The 16,729-nt window shown below is 42.7% G+C and overlaps 1 protein-coding gene across 1 annotated transcript in view; it reads right to left on the bottom strand.

Moving 5' to 3' along the window:
* RP1 (RP1 axonemal microtubule associated) overlaps positions 1–16,729 on the bottom strand; it is a 729,254-nt gene that overhangs the window by 453,148 nt on the left and 259,377 nt on the right. The window contains exon 20 of the mRNA XM_077271713.1: positions 391–523. Within this exon, the coding sequence (XP_077127828.1) occupies positions 391–523 (133 nt within the window). The remainder of the gene's footprint in view (positions 1–390; positions 524–16,729) is intronic.

The raw sequence follows: 16,729 nt of genomic DNA, 5'->3' as shown, positions 1-16,729 counted from the left end.
GTATCCAGTTTGCCTGTTCATCAAAGCTGTCTTGTGGTTGACCAGTTATCTGTTGATTGCACATGTTTCTGCCATTGACCATCAGTCGGTCCATAGCATACAAGTCTGCCAATAACCATTATTTTGCATTGTCTTTATTTCAATATACATATTTTATTCTTGAATGTTTCCACAACCCTAGCTCAATGTCTTCTGGTGTTTTCTGTTGCACATGTCTGTTTGCCATCTTGCACATCTTGCTATACTGGTCCTTACTGATCCAGTTTTCATATATAAAGTGAAACTCTGCTGTCATCACACTTGGCCTCACCCTGACCTATGGCTTAAAGTATCAACCTCACCTGGTGAACCCCTAACATACAGTCAAATCATCAAGTTGCAATCACTTACCTGGATAAATCATGTCTCCATCTTCAACAAGTGGAAGCTCGCACATCAGATCCCTGTTTCCATGATTTTTTGGCAGCCACTTGTTGGCTTCAAAAGTAAACGTTTTTCCATTTTTCATTTTTTGTAGAATTATCTAGGAAAATGGATTTGTCATGATTAAAAGTGTTTTAATTTTATTTGATTTTCTTTTAGCAATTAGGTCAAATAGAGTACTCTCAGTCACAAAAAAGAAAAGCAAAGTAAAAGCAAAAAATTCTTTATTGTGACTTCCTTAATATAGCAGCATGGGCATAGAATACTTTGAGTCTTCTTGAGTCTGGCTGACTATTAATCATAGTGTCTAGGTTTAAGAGTTAGACAAACTTGAAAAGTCAGATATTTTTCAATGCCCATGCTACTATTTTAATGAAGAGACAATAAATAATTTTTTGCTTTTAATTCACTTTGCGCTAATGAAAAATCTTTCTCATCACAATGAACAAAGGTGCTTGGCACATTACAAGCTTTATCGTTGCACAGTGGAGTAGATTGCCTCAGAATCAAATTAAATAATATACTTACAGTGCCTTGCGAAAGTATTCGTCCCCCTGGAACTTTTCAATCTTTTCCCACATATCATGCTTCAAACATAGAGATACCAAATGTAAATTTTTTGTGAAGAATCAATAACAAGTGGAACACAATTGTGAAGTTGAACGAAATTTATTGGTTATTTAAAATTTTTGTGGAAATTCAAAAACTGAAAAGTGGGGCGTGCAATATTATTCAACCCCTTTACTTTCAGTGCAGCAAACTCAGTCCAGAAGTTCATTGTGGATCTCTGTATGATCCAATGTTGTCCTAAATGATAAGTATAAACCACCTGTGTGTAATCAAGTCTCCGTATAAATGCACCTGCTCTGTGATAGTCTCAGGGTTCTGTTTGAAGCACAGAGAGCATCATGAAGACCAAGGAACACAACAGAGAGGTCCGTGATACTCTTGTGGAGAAGTTTAAAGCCGGATTTGGATACAAAATGATTTCCAAAGCTTTAAACATCCTAAGGAGCACTGCGCAAGCGATCATATTGAAATGGAAGGAGTATCATACCACTGCAAATCTACCAACACCCGGCCGTCCCTCTAAACTTTTATCTCAAAAAAGGAGAAGACTGATCAGAGATGCAGGTAAGAGGCCCATGTTCACTCTGGATTAACTGCAAAGATCTACAGCTGAGGTGGGACAGTATGTCCATAGGACAACAATCAGTCGTACACTGCACAAATCTGGCCTTTATGGAAGAGTGGCAAGAAGAAAGCCATTTCTCAATGATATCCATAAAAAGTGTCATTTAAAGTTTGTAACAAACCACCTGGGAGACACACCAAACATGGGGAAGAAGGTGCTCTGGTCAGATTAAACCAAAATCAAACTTTTTGTCAACAAGGCCAAAAGATATGTTTGGCATAAAGGCAAACACAGCTCATCATCCTGAACACACCATCCCCACTGTCAAACATGGTGGTGGCAGCATCATGGTTTGGGCCTGCTTTTCTTCAGCAGTGACAGGGAAGATGGTTAAAATTGATGGGAAGATGGATGGAGCCAAATACAGGATCATTCTTGGAGACAACCTGTTGGAGTCTGCAAAAGACCTGAGACTGGGACGGAGATTTGTCTTCCAACAAGACAAAGATACCAAACATAAAGCAACATCTACAATGGAATGGTTCACAAATAAACATATCCAGGTGTTAGAATGGCCAAGTCAAGGTCCAGACCTCAATCCAATCGAGAATCTGTGGAAAGAGCTGAAAACTGCTGTTCACAAACGATCTCCATCAAACCTCACTGATCTTGAGCTGTTTGCCAAGGAAGAATGGGCAAGAATTTCAGTCTCTTTATGTACAAAACTGATAGAGACATACCCCAAGCGACTTGCATCTGTAATCGCAACAAAAAGTGGCGTAACAAAGTATTAAGTTAAAGGGGCCGAATAATATTGCACGCCCCACTTTTCAGTTTTTGAATTTCCACAAAAATTAAAAATAACCAATACATTTCATTCAACTTCACAGATGTGTTACACTTGTTGTTGATTCTTCACCAAAAATTTACATTTGGTATCTTTATGTTTGGAGCATGATATGTGGGAAAAAGTTGAAAAGTTCCAGGGGGCCGAATACTTTCGTAAGGCACTGAATGTTGTAGGCGTTATGTCCACAAACTTTCTTATAAACAAATGAGAATGTCTTTGGTTTCACATGACGGTAATAGTGGCCGTATTTTGCAATGGTCTCTAGAATTATACGTTGAGGAGCTGGAGGTTTTTACATTACATACTATGCATCACTTGTGACATTTGCAGTCCGCTAATTGAATATTTTTTGCAACGTGCTACTTGGTCTGGAATCTGAAGTTTTATTTACTATACCTATAAAAATATATATCTGTCTGGGTTGGTAACAGCTGTGTCAGCCAGTGTCGGTCTGGGGTGCCAAGGGACCTTCAGTAACCAACTCCAGGGCCCCACTATTCACATACATACAATGTGACATTATCCTCAACAACAAATTTATATAACAATTAACTCTGTAGATTGTTAAATGAATAAGATGCTGCCTTTGTCTGTACATAGTGATTCCAGTATATTGTGCCAAGTACTGCTCATAGAGGGGGGTGGCCTATTCTCTGCACAGGGGCCCACTGGAGGATTCTCTGGTTCTCCTATGGGCCAGTCCAGGCCTAGCTTTGACAGTGTCATATAGACTGCTGCTTCACTACTGTAGTATTCAAATGCAGGAGAGAGGAGAGAGCTGTATGAGCGCATACTATGATCTGGAAACTCCGACAGTATAGTAAGTGAGTGCAGACATCAGCTTTCTCCTGAGTTAGCACAGGCTCAGGGCAATCCAGCACTGTCAATAACCAGAGGGAGAGAGGCGGGGAATCTAAACTCAGGGCGGGGAGTTGGGGGAGGAGGGCAAAATTGGGCACTGGAGCTGCTCAGCCACTCCAAGGATGCACAGAGTTCTCTAATTAGCATATTTGAACAAAAAGCCATATGACTATATGCTGAATTTAACTTGTGTTTTGGAATGACAGACTCTCATTTTAAAATGCGCGCTTGTCCAGCCTCCCGTGACGTCACGGCTTGTGATTGGTCGCGTCGCCCATGTGACCGCGACGCGACCAATCACAAAGCCGGAACGTAATTTTAAAATCCTGAAGGACCTAAATTACGTCACGGCTTGCTGTGATTGGTCGCGTCGCGGCCACATGGGCGGCACGCGACCAATCACAAGCCGGGACTTCACGTAAGGAAGGAAACGCGCGAATTTTAAGCAAACAACGCTGCCGGTTCCCTCGGTGAGGTCCAGGCTGCGTCGGAGAGGTGAGTATAGCAATATTTTTTATTTTAATTCTTTATTTTACACATTAATGTTGTTTCGATACCGATACCCGATACCACAAAAATATCGGATCTCGGTATCGGAATTCCGATACAGCAAATATCGGCCGATACCCGATACTTGCGGTATCGGAATGCTCAACACTATTGTTGAGTCAATGTTGTACATGTACATGCACACTATACACTATATACTATATACAGAGCTCCTGTGTATAATGTCACTGATGCTCACTGTATTACCTGTTTACTGACACTATGTCCAGAACTCCTGTGCATAATGTCGCTGGTGATCACTGTATGCTTACACTATATACAGAGCTCCTGTGTATAATGTCACTGGTGATCACTGTATTACCTGTACACTGACACTATGTACAGAGCTCCTATGTTTAATGTCACTGGTGATCACTGCATTACCTGTACACTTACACTATACACTGTATACTATATGCAGAGCTCTTGCGTATAATGTCACTGGTGGTAATAACAGTGTTGTTAGTATTGTGGTTTGTATTCATGATCAGTATTGTAGTATTTAGTCACTATGTGGTGTTAATTTGTGGTCTGGTCATGGGGTAGCAGTATTTTTCCCTTGCATGTGGTACTATTCTGTCACTATGTAGTGGAATATGCAGTCCAGTCATGGTGTGACAGTATGTCTCATTGTATGTGGTATTATTTAGTCGTTATATGCTGGTAATATGTGTTCTGGTCATGGTATAGTGGTATTTGTTCAATGTATGTGGTATTATTCTGTCACTATGTGGTGGTAATATGTGGCCTGTTTATGGTGTGGCAGTATTTGTTCCTTGTATGTGGTATTATTTGGTCACTATGTGGTCTGGTCATGGTGTGGTTGTATTTCTTCCCTGTGTGTGGTAGTATTGTTCTTGGTGTAGTGGATTGTGTTCTGTATGAAAGTCATTTGTTCTCTCTGATATTAATTAGGAGAAGATTCTTTATTTTCATTAGACTGAATACTTGGAACACAGCAGCAGAGATGCTCTTACAGGGGTTCTCCTGTGACAAAAAGTAATCACCTCTCCACAGGATACGTGATAACATATTGATTGGCGGGGGTCTGACTGCTTGGACTCAATGTACAGAAGTGTAACTTTTATCCCCATTAGACTGTAGCGGCATGTGCGACCACTGATCCATTCATTCTCTCAGTGGCTGCAAGCACTGCACTTGTTTTTTTGAAAGCCCCAAAGAGAATGAATGGAGCTGCGGTCTGACATCCCACCTGCAGGTCCTTTTTAAAATGGGGATAGGTGTCCTATCAGTGATAAAACTTCCCAATTCTACTGATCAGTGCAGTTTCTAATGGTCGGACCAAAAAATCATGTACATTGCCAGTGCCACTTTTTTTTACCATACATTTTGGACACAAGTTTAAAGTTTACAAAAAGTTTGACCATATTTATCCACCCCTGGCAAATTTGGATTCACCAGAAATGAAAACTGGGGACATGCAATGGCTAAAAAGGGTACTGTAACAATGGCTACTTTTTGTAATACTGGTGTGATATGTACACGTCTCCTATTTTCAAACTTAAACAGGTGTGCCAAAACAGACCTTCATAGTTAAGTATCTAGATTTAGTGTAATTTCTTTAAAATTTTTGGTAAGCAGATTATTGCTCTCTATGCAAAAAAGATGCCATAACAACAAATGCCAGGTTGGTATAAAGCTTCCAAATGCATTAGCAGCCAGCAGTATACTTCTGAGATATATGGTTGCCAAATTAGACTAGTAAAATAGGTATTCAAAAAGTAAAAAGCATTATTCTTTATTATTATTTTTTTAAACACCATTTTCTCCCTTTCCTTACCTCTAGAAAAAAGCCCTAACTAAGAATGTAATGTTGGTACATAAACCTCTGGAAAAAAAAAAAGCTTGGAGTTTTATAATAGAGCATACAGTTGCTAAAATAGACTAGTAAACCAAGTATGCAAAAAGTAAAATGTGTGTAATATTTTTTTTATTTATTTTTTATTTTTAACACTATTTTCCCCCTCCCGATCAACAAAAAGTCATGACCAAGGCTTCAAAACTGTGACATTGATTGGTAGGGAAATGAACAGAAAGGAAACTGCAAGAACAGTCCACAGTATTGCTGAGGTGCATATGGACTGGTTGTAAAATTGGACTAGTAAAACAGGTATGCTAACTGTTAAATTAAAAAAAAAGTGTTTTTTTAGTTATTTTTTAATTCTTAAACTCTAAACAAAGGCCATAAACAAAAACAAGCTATGTTGCTAGGTATTATTTTTATTCATAGACTAAGACCACAACTCTGTTTTTCTATTTTCTGCAGTAGCATGCCAAACTCTGTTTTAACTTAAGCCTTTTATCTCTATGTATAATGATAAAGCTGTAAACTTTGACCTTCTATCCATAGGCTGTAAAACCCTAAAATGGCCACTGTCTTCCCTGCTTCATCTTTTAGTGGCTATGACAATCCCCATGATTAGCTGGGCTAGATTATGTTGTATTAGCTAAAAGGTATTATGAGGAAACCCTGGCAGCTGTGCCTGATTTCATGTGAAACCACTTTCTGCAATGCAATCTTCAGCAATGTCTGAAACAACGCTAGATATTTTTTAACTATCCATGTGAAAGAAATCACAAATTGTTCTAATTCTCTGAGACCTGCGAATTTCCTGAAATTAGACTCAAAGTTGATTTGCAGCATATTGATTTGATCATATCTACTTGATGCTAATGTAAAATCTAAGGGATTCACACACCTCTCTTTCTCCCACAACACACACAACGTATGAACTTTTCTATCACATCACAAATTATGTTATAATTCATATCGCAAAAATATTAAAATCATATATGCTTGAATAATCTACTTAACCAGCAGATTACAGAGAATAGCCTAGGAAATAAGGAATACAGTAAAAAATCAGTAAGCAAAACTGTATTCAGAGTGGTAGTACATTAAGGTAGGCAGTAATCGTTTCCAATAATGGTCAACCATGGTTCAGGCTCATTGCAAGGAAATTGAAGATGAGCAGCAAATTCAAAAAGCCAACTAGGTCAGTAATGGAAAAGCTGCCAGGTCAGATACTGGAGCACGGCTTTGCAAGTATGTATGTGGTGAACCTGGCTCTTCAACAGAGAAGAGTCCTGCCTAGAATACAAAAGATAATCCGGAAATGTGCGCCATCCAGCATACTGTATAAATGTTCCTTGATGCCAGCCTTATGAATCTAAATAAAATAATGAGAAGAGAAATTTGACAAATGGTCAATGGCGTAGGGAACCGATACCTGGGGAAGGAGCAGCAAGAGCTCTTGTAGTGATTACCTACTATTGACTATTTATCTCACTCTGCGTGCTTTATGTGAGACACAAGGTTATGTATTATTCTGTATAATCTGTAGTGAGCCCAGAAAAAAAGAGAAAATGTTGTTTAAATATACAGTGCCTAAAAGATTTATTTTGACAAATTATGTATTTGCAATTACTATAACAAAATGTTACCTAACATCACTTCACACGCAATGTTTTGGGAAAAAATTATAACTGATGTTCAAATGTCGCAATATCATACATTGCCAAAGCTACCGTATTTTTCAGACTATAAGATGCACTTTTCCCTAAAAAATTTGGGAGGAAAATGGGGGGTGTCTTATAGTCCAAATGCAGGCTTACTGGGGGGTTGCGGCAGTGTTGTAGCAGCGTCCTTTCCTCAGGGAACCAGCGGTGGCAGAGGTGTGGTGATGCTGAGGCTCGGTGTCAGCGGTGGGCGGTGCGGAGTACATCGTTAGTTTCACTGCGGCCATCTTCTTGAAGCTGGAGGCGGTACGTCCACAGATTGAGATCTCGGCAGCCATTTTTCTGAAGCCGGGGGCCGCCAAGATCTCAGTCTGCACACACGCGGCACCAGGAAGATGGCCACCGAGAAACCGGTGATGCACTCAGCTCTGCTCGCCTTGAACACCAGGCCGAGGCGTCACCACATTGCTGCTGGCATCCTGAGGAAGGGACTCTGCCTCACCACCGATACCGGACCCACAGCATCGCACCGATAGGATACCCTGGGACTGCAGCACTGCCCCACTTCTGCCGCCGCCGGCTTCCCTGCATTACCACCGCTGGCCCTCAGGTAAAATACCTTAAAATCGGACAATAAGATTGAACCTCATATTATAAAAATCTTTTTTTCTGCTATTTTCCACCCCAAAATGTGGGGTGCATCTTATGGTCTGATGCGTCTTATATGGTAAATACGGTACTTACAATGAAGTAGCTTGCCACAGAAATGATAGTCTACTGACTGCAAGCTGTAAGAGTGAAGTAAGGACCATAGTGGTTCTGGCTGTGAGCTGTATGTGATCACACTGATGCACCATCAATGCACTCTGTACTTTATCCTAGAAGTCAATGCTGAGGTTGAAAAGATTCTTGAAAGACGCTCAGTCTTGTTTTGAACATCTGGACCCGTGGAAGCGCTTATTGCGCTAAACGGCCGTCGTCCTGTTTCATTTGCCTGCATAATCTGCACTTGTTTACCCGCAATACCTTGTCCATGATTTTTATTATGCAATAAAGGACTAAGGTTGTTTTTTCACCATTATTTGAAGTGCTGCTGCTGTTTTTCTTGCTTCTTTAGATGTTTTGAACATAGTTTGAGCGAAAATGCTTAAAAACTCACTAGCATTTTTTCATTGTTAAATGGAGTTAAAAGACTTTACAATACACTGGAACTATGTTAAAAAAACTCACAGTCTTTCAAAACATTGAAAAATTGCTCAGAAACAACAAAAACTTATTAAAGAAAATGCTTCAGTAAAAAAAATGCTTATATCTCCTGAATCGCCTGCAAACGATGACAAGTATGCCTGCCTGGAAAAAACTTAGTGTGCACATACATTGATGACATTGTACAACCAAGGTAAGACAAGAGAATTTAATAAATGCGACAGTGCTATTTAGCAACTATCTTTGGGAGTTTTTAGTAGCTGGCAGATATTTTCAGTCACTGTATGACAGTATTTTTAGGTGGGCACTACGCAGTGGTGTTATTTAGTTGCTGGTAATCATAGCATTGTTATTAAGCCCCTGTATGGTGGTATTTTTCTTTTGCTGTACAGCAGTGATATTTGGTGTTGGGCGCCATTGCAGTTCTCATGTACAATAGGAATACAGCTAGAATCGGTCCTAACATTAGTAATGGCTATTGTGACCCTAGTCACTTCTCATGGCCAAGCTGTGAGTCAGAGTGGTCAACGAGTCCAAGATCAGAAGCCAGGAGGGTAAGTTATAAACAGAAGGAAGAGGCAAAAGCGTAGTCAGGTAATGTTCCGAGGTCAGAGTACCGGGAGGATAACGGACCAGAGCTGAATTGGTAAAACAGGCAGATGGTCAGAATGAAGTCCAAGGTCAGGCAACAGATCAAGCATACAGAACTCAAGTCACAGGAGAACAAACCTCACAAGCTGAATGTACATCTGGCAGAGTTCTGGGAGACACAGCACAGATATCAAGTATGGCAATTACCTGGAATAATGAACTCTTGGAGCCAGCTGATGCCTCACAGTCTAAAATTGGATAGTCTAGCTGTCAATCAACATACTAACAGCTCAACACTCCCCTGTACCAGATTGGATGGCCAAGCTGTCAATCAAAGTACCAACAGCGTCAGCACACTCCTATACCAGATTGGACGGCCGAGCTGTCAGTAGCTGCATCCCAAACACACTGGGGCTTCCCAGGAAATTTTAGATGGAAGGCCCTGACTTACTGATCGGCCTTCACATCTTGAGAAGGGACCCAGGATCTCTCCTCTGGTCCGTATCCCCTCCAGTGAATGAGGTACTGTAGGGAATTACAGACCCTCCGAGAATCCACAACCCTCTGAATCTCATACTCGAGGCCACTGTCTACTGAAAGTGGAGGCAGGGATGAGGGAGACAATGCAGAAGGGACATATTCCTTTAATAGGGATTTATGGAATAAATTAGGGATGCGAAGAGATGAAGGAAGGTTTAATCTAAATGCCACAGAATTGACCACCTTTAGGATCACATATGGACCAATAATTTTGGACCTAACTTTGCCGACGGCACTTTAATTTTAATCTTCCTTGAAGACAACCAAACCTTATCCCCAATCTTAAAGACTGGACCCACCAAATGTCATCTATTGGTCTTTTGTTTTTGGTGAATCTGTGCAGTCCCAATATTCTTTTGAACCTCCCTCCAGACATCCACAAGTCTCTGCACGGCGACCTCCACCCCAGGGCATTCAGAATTAATCCCAGAAAATTCCCCAAATTGGGGATGAAAACCATAATTACAGAAGAACGTGAGGTTCCGGTAGACTGACTAAGGCTGGTTTCAGACTTGCGTTCCTGTGCGCTGCGGATGGCAGCGTACTTCCTCCTTGCTTCCTCTGTGTAGCTCCGCCTACTGCCACCTGTGTCCTGCATTTCCCTGCGTACCTATCTTTAACATTGGGTATGCAGGGACATGCATTTTATGCAGATGTGTCCGCATGCGGCGATTTGAGATGTGCGTCGCCAGCATGGAAGCGCAAAATAATAGGAGCTGAGGCATAAGTATCATTTTAATCAGATTAACTTCACCTGCGACCAACAGAAACAGCCTCTTCCAGGCCCCAATCTTCTGCTGAAATTTTCCAAGCAAAGGAGTTGGGTTGAGCCGCACATAGTCCTCTATCTTAGCCAAAATCACAATGCCCAAATATTTAAACGCATGAACCACCTGTAAGGGAATCACAGGGTCTAGTGTCAGAGGAGTCGCCACGTCCAGGGGCAGCAAAATAGACTTGTCCCAGTTAATAGATAATCCCAATAGAGCCCCAAAGTTAGTAATGCTATGCATAGCCACTGTCAAAGACTCCTGCGCATCCTCCAGAAACAATAGCACATCTTCCGTGTACAGGGCTATCTTCTCTTCATGACTTCCATATCTATATCCCTTTATACACCTATCTCTCCATATTGCCGCCGCCAAAGGCTCTATAGCAATCGCAAACAACAGAGAAGACAAAGGCCAGCCCTGCCACTTTCCCCTATACAAAGGAAAATCTTCAGACAAAAGACCATTCACCCGTACCAGGGCCGGCTCCAGGTTTTTGAGGGCCCCGGGCGAAAGAGTCTCAGTGGGCTCCCCCTTTAACACATACCACGATTGATGATCGCATATAACACAGCATGTAGTATATAACACAGCCCACGTAGTATATAGCACAGCCACTGTAGCATATAACACAGCCATGTAGTATATAACAGCCCACGTAGCATATAACACAGCCACGTAGTATATAGCACAGGCACAGTCCACGTAGCATATAACAGCCCACGTAGTATATAACACAGCCCACGTAGTATATAGAACAGCCATGTAGTATATATCACAGCCCACGTAGTATATAACAGCCCATATAGTATATAGCACAGCCACATAGTATATAACACGGCCCACGTAGTATATAGAACAGCCATGTAGTGTATAGCACAGCCCAAGTAGCATATAACAACCCATATAGTATATAGCATAGCCACATATTATATAACACAGCCCATGTAGTATATAGAACAGCCATGTAGTATATACTGTAGCACAGCCCACGTAGCATATAACAGCCCACGTAGTATATAACACGGCCCATGTAGTATAGCACAGCCATGTAGCATATAGAACAGCCATGTAGTATATAGCACAGACATTTAGTCTATAGCACAGACATGTAGTATATAGCACAGACATGTAGTATACAGCACAGCCCCCCTCCCCCTAAGAATGGCCCCATAGTCCAGTACTCACTGTTATAGTCACACAAAAAAAACACTCCTCACCTCTCAACGTTCCCGCGCCGCTCCCTCCCTGCTCCGGTCTCGGCTGCTGCCGCTGCACTGCCTGACACACAGCGAGTGCGCGATGACATCATCGCGCACCCGCAGCGGCAGTGTCAGATGCGGCAGAGTGGGGAATGATGGGAGAGGGAGCGTCAGGTGACGCTCTCTCCTCCATCATTTGTTTTGAACTTTACCGGCAGATGCCGGTAAAGTTCAAAGCAGCAGCGGGGGAATTGGCGCTTGTGACAGGTGGGCCCCCCTGCCTCACAGGGGCCCCATAGCAGCTGCGTGATGTGCCACTAGCTGAGGACCCCTGGGGGAGCAGGGGCCCTAGGCACTGGCAGCTGCCTGCCCCTAACGCCGGCCCTGAATGGGCCCCCCTGTCTCACCGGGGCCCCAGCACTTGCCCGGGTACGCCGGGTGCTGACGCCGGCCCTGACCCGTACCCTAGATCTTGGAGGTGCATACAGCAACTGCATCCAACTTATAAATTTCACATCAAAACCCATAGCCTTCATGACCGCTCACAAATACCGCCACCCTGAAATTATGTGAGGCAGAGCTTTTGGGCATAAATCCGGATTGATCACAATGTATTATTGTCGTTACCTTATTAAGGCGGTTGGCCAACATCTTAGCCAGGATTTTGACATCTGTTGTCAATAGCGAAATTGGACGATAAGAGGCTGGATCTATCAGATCCTTTCTCTGCTTTGGCAACGCAACAATTATTGCCTCTCGCATGGACCGTGGCAACTCCCCCTCCACCAAACCAACACGATACATCTCCAGCAAAGCAGGAAGAAGTATCTCTTTATATTTTTTGTACACCTCCCCCGGGATCCCATCCACCCCAGGGGCTTTATCATTAGGCATAGAGGCCAAAGTGGCGTCAAGTTCCTCCAGATTAAATGGCTCCTCAAAAAGCCCCTGATCAGTCGCCGAGAGCTTGGGGAGCTGCATTTCTGCCAAATAATCATCCATCTCCTCCACCGTTGGCCGCACATGTGATTTATAAAGATCCGAATAATACTTCGTCATCACCTTTAAAATAGCCTTGCTACCAGTATGCTCATGCCTATCCCTTCCCTTCAGAGCAGCTATATGTGTGGAATCCCTCTGTGCTGCTACTATCCTAGAAAGGAGATGGTCAGCTCTCTTCCCCTTCTCAAAATATTTAATGTTCTAAAACATTCTCTTACGTTCCACCGCTTTCATTGCCATCTACTCTAGTCTGCGCCTCTTTCAACCTTCCCTGTGCCTCCGGGGACTGATCGTTGATTAATGCCTACTCTGCTTCCTCCAATTTTCTAATCAACATCTGATCCTTCCTGCCAGTTTCTGCCTTTACCCGGAATATCTCTTTAATGCAGAGTCCTCTAAAATAAGCCTTCATAGCTTCCCATACCATTAAAACCAAAGCCGTCCCAGCATTAATTTTAAAATATTCTCTAATATCACCCCCTACATGTCCATCCAGGTCAATAAGTTGTAACCAGAAAGGGTTCAACCTCCACATGCACCCTCTAGCAAGCGCAGATCCCACTCCCTCAAGTATCACACTCATAGCGGGAATGATCCGATATTGTTCTAGCCAGATAAGTTACTTCCCCAACAAGGCCCAACATCTGAGTGTTGCCCAATGCCAGGTCACTTCTCGACAAAGATGCAAAGGAAGATGAGAAACAGGAATACTTACAGACGCCAGGATGAGAAATCCTCCATAAATCGTGCAAAACAGTTTCCTTCTGGACCGCTCCAAATGGTGTACAGTTACCTCCCGGTCTCAATGACTCATGTCTACCCCTGTCCCAATGAGCAGTCTCCCACAATATGGTGCGGTGGAATATATATTGAGACCAGTCATATCAAGGATCCATATAATTTAAAGTAAGCATATAAATCTACACGTCTGGTCTACAATGACTTTGTTATTCAAAAGGTACCCCAACACAAATGAGAATACTAACCCCCCTGGAATATGTTGAATATGTAGCATGATATCCTGCTTGTATCCATATTTTGGTTAGAAAATGTATTCTCTCTTTTACTCTTTTACCATAGGAGTTTCCTGCCAGCAAATCACTGACGGCTTGGCATCACACAAAAATTTAAACACAGCTTGTCGTTTCACACTAGACGCCAAACCCCTGACATTCCAACTCACAACTCTCATTCTTCCAGACATTTTCCCTCCTTAGAACATATTGCCCCTCATTTTTTCATCCAATTGCAACTGTAGCCATACCTATAGTGATCAGAGTGACGTACATTATGTAAATGCTTTACCCCCTTCCTCCCCACCCCATTCTCCCCAAACAACAAAAAACCTCCCCCAACAAATCCCAATTCCATCTTTCCATCCCCTCCTAACATGGAGGGGAGAGCGCACTTTATCCAACAGTCCCACCATCTGTCCCAATCCATTGGGACTGCCACATGACTTGTAGATTGCAGCCAGGTAGATTACAACAGTTTTCAATTTTTCCAAAAAAGACTCATGACCAACGGAGATCTAGAAACTCAATCCCAAAAACCTGAAAATAAGAATACAAATACCAAGGAGGAAAAAAGAGTTAACGGATACCTCCAAAGAATGCAACCGGAGAAAAGAACGGTCCCGTCAACCTGCTGAATAATTTGATTTTGCTTGACGCAAATGTTGCTCGCTACTGTCCAGCCATCTTAGAGCTTCCTTATCTTCCATAAAAAATTGTACTGCCCCTTCAGCAACCACTCTCAATTTGGCTGGATACAACATCAAGTAAATGACACCCAGCTCCCTTAGTCTCGTCTTGATATTAACAAATCTGGCTCTCTGTTTCTGAACTTCTATGGAAAAGTCCGGAAATATGGATATCCTGGAGCCATTTAGCTTAAGAGCCTTGTGTTCTCTGGCGTGTCTAAGAATTGCATCTCTGTCTCTGTAATGCAGGACCTTAACCAGCACTTGTCTAGGAGGGCATCCAAGGGGGAGGGGATGTGTAGGAACATGATGTGCTCTTTCAATTGCATACATATGGAACAACTTGTCAGAGCCAATAATGTTTAGTAGCCATTTTTCAAAAAACTCTGTCAGCGCCGCTCCTTCCGTCTTTTCTGGCACCCCAATCAGCCACACATTATTGAGCCTGGACCTATTTTCAAGGTCATCCGTTTTTGCTTGCATGGCAGAAATCACATCACTCATGCGTTTAGTAGCCTTATCAGCTTTTGCTATATAGTCCTCAGCACTACTGGTGCACTTTTCAGCCTCTCCCATTCTTTCCTTAGTTACATGCATTGAATGTTGCAGTTTAGAAATGTCCGCCTGCATGACCCCCAGTTGTGCAGCCACATTGGTGATAGGAGTATGACTGTGAAGGACCACCTTAAACACATCTTTCAAAGGCTCCTCAGGGATTTGAAGCCCCTCTATGCATATTGTAGTGCACTTCTCAGTCCCTCCACCTTCCCCTTCATCTTCCTCCTTCTCGCTGGCAAAGTTCCCGCCATCACTTTCTGCTCCCTCCTCCACCCCGAATGTAAGTATTTTTATCCGTGATCTTGTTTAGATCTTGGAAATCAAGGCAAGGACAGTGACCTCCATCTTTTTTTTAACAAAGAAAAATTCAGCAACTAAAGGGGTGGAAGAAGGATGGATATGACCCTTCTGTAAACTTTCGTTAACATATTCTTTCATGGCGGCCCATTCAGGCCCCAACAAATTGCAGCTTGGGGCTAGGAATAAGATCAATAGCACAATCATAAGGATGATGGAGAGGTAGTATCTCCACTTCTTTTTCCGAGAACACATCTCCGAAGTCCTTCAGGTACCCCAGAAGACCATCCAGACTAGAGGAGCATATTTGTACATTTTTTAGACATTTCTTGTAACAATTGGGGCTCCATTTCACAATCTTCTTCTGACAGCAATCAATAACTGGATTGTGAATCTGCAACCATGGAAACCCCAGTACCAATCCAGCATGTAAATTATCCAACACAAAACAGGAGATGGATTCAGAGTGGAGTGCTCCCACTTGGAGAGTGAAATCCACCGTTGCTCTCTTGACCAAATTGTGAGCTAACAGTGTTTTGTCAAGGGCGATGACTTGAATGGGTCTTCTTAAACTAACTGTCCCTGATCCTAACTTCAGAACCAGTCCTGAGTCAATAAAGTTACCAGCAGTCCCGCAGTCAATGAACACCAATGTTGATAACACCTGATTCTTGAAGGAAATCATCATATTTATCAGTACTTTATCAGAGGAAGGAAAAGGTACCTGGTAGTCTGGGTGACTTCTTCGGCCATCACACAGACTCAGACGCTCTCCCAATGGTTTGATAGCCTGAGGATGAGTTGGGCAATTCTTAAGAAAATGACCAAAGAGACCACAGTATGGACAGAGTCCAATATCTTGTCTCAGTCTTCTCTCCTCAACATGAAGACTGGCAACTCTAATCATGGGTAAATATACCTGCTCAAGGGGCATCGTGGAGGACTAGAGCATCGCTGACTGTCTCGGAAAGGTCTCTTTGGAACTGGCGCCTGAGAGATCTTTGGAACTGGTGCCTCAGAGAAGTATTATTCCACAGAATGTCGGTGGACCACTTCCAGAACTCAGTACAGTAATCCTCAGCTACGCAGCCCCCCTGTGCCAGGTCCATGATCTTAGCCTCAGCGACCTGTACTCTGTCATATATCACAACTAAACTGTCAAAAAAGGCATCAACAGAAAACCATTCTGGGGCTTGTGGGGGCAAAGAAAATGTCCAGGTCTGTGAACCCGCTCGCAGTAAGGACATGATTATTCCCACCCGCTGGAGCCTCTCCCCTGACGACCGGGGGCGCAGGGTAAAAAAATAACTTACAGCTCTCCCTGAATACCCTAAACTGGTCTTCTTCTCCCGAAAATGTATCAAGGAGGGATATCACAGGTTTGGGAGAGATCAACTGTACATCATAGGGTACTGATGTCACAGCCACTGCCAGCAGTGTGGGGCTATGGGGGTCTTTATCAAGTTATTTATCTGACTCTGCAACGGATATTGCGATGACTCTAGACTCTGGCAATCCTTTGCCAGATCCTGAGTCATCTGCATCAAATTCTCCACCTAGTCA

Source organism: Ranitomeya variabilis, chromosome 6, assembly GCF_051348905.1.
Source record: "Ranitomeya variabilis isolate aRanVar5 chromosome 6, aRanVar5.hap1, whole genome shotgun sequence".
NCBI lineage: Eukaryota > Metazoa > Chordata > Amphibia > Anura > Dendrobatidae > Ranitomeya > Ranitomeya variabilis.
This window is presented reverse-complemented; position numbering and strand designations above follow the sequence as displayed.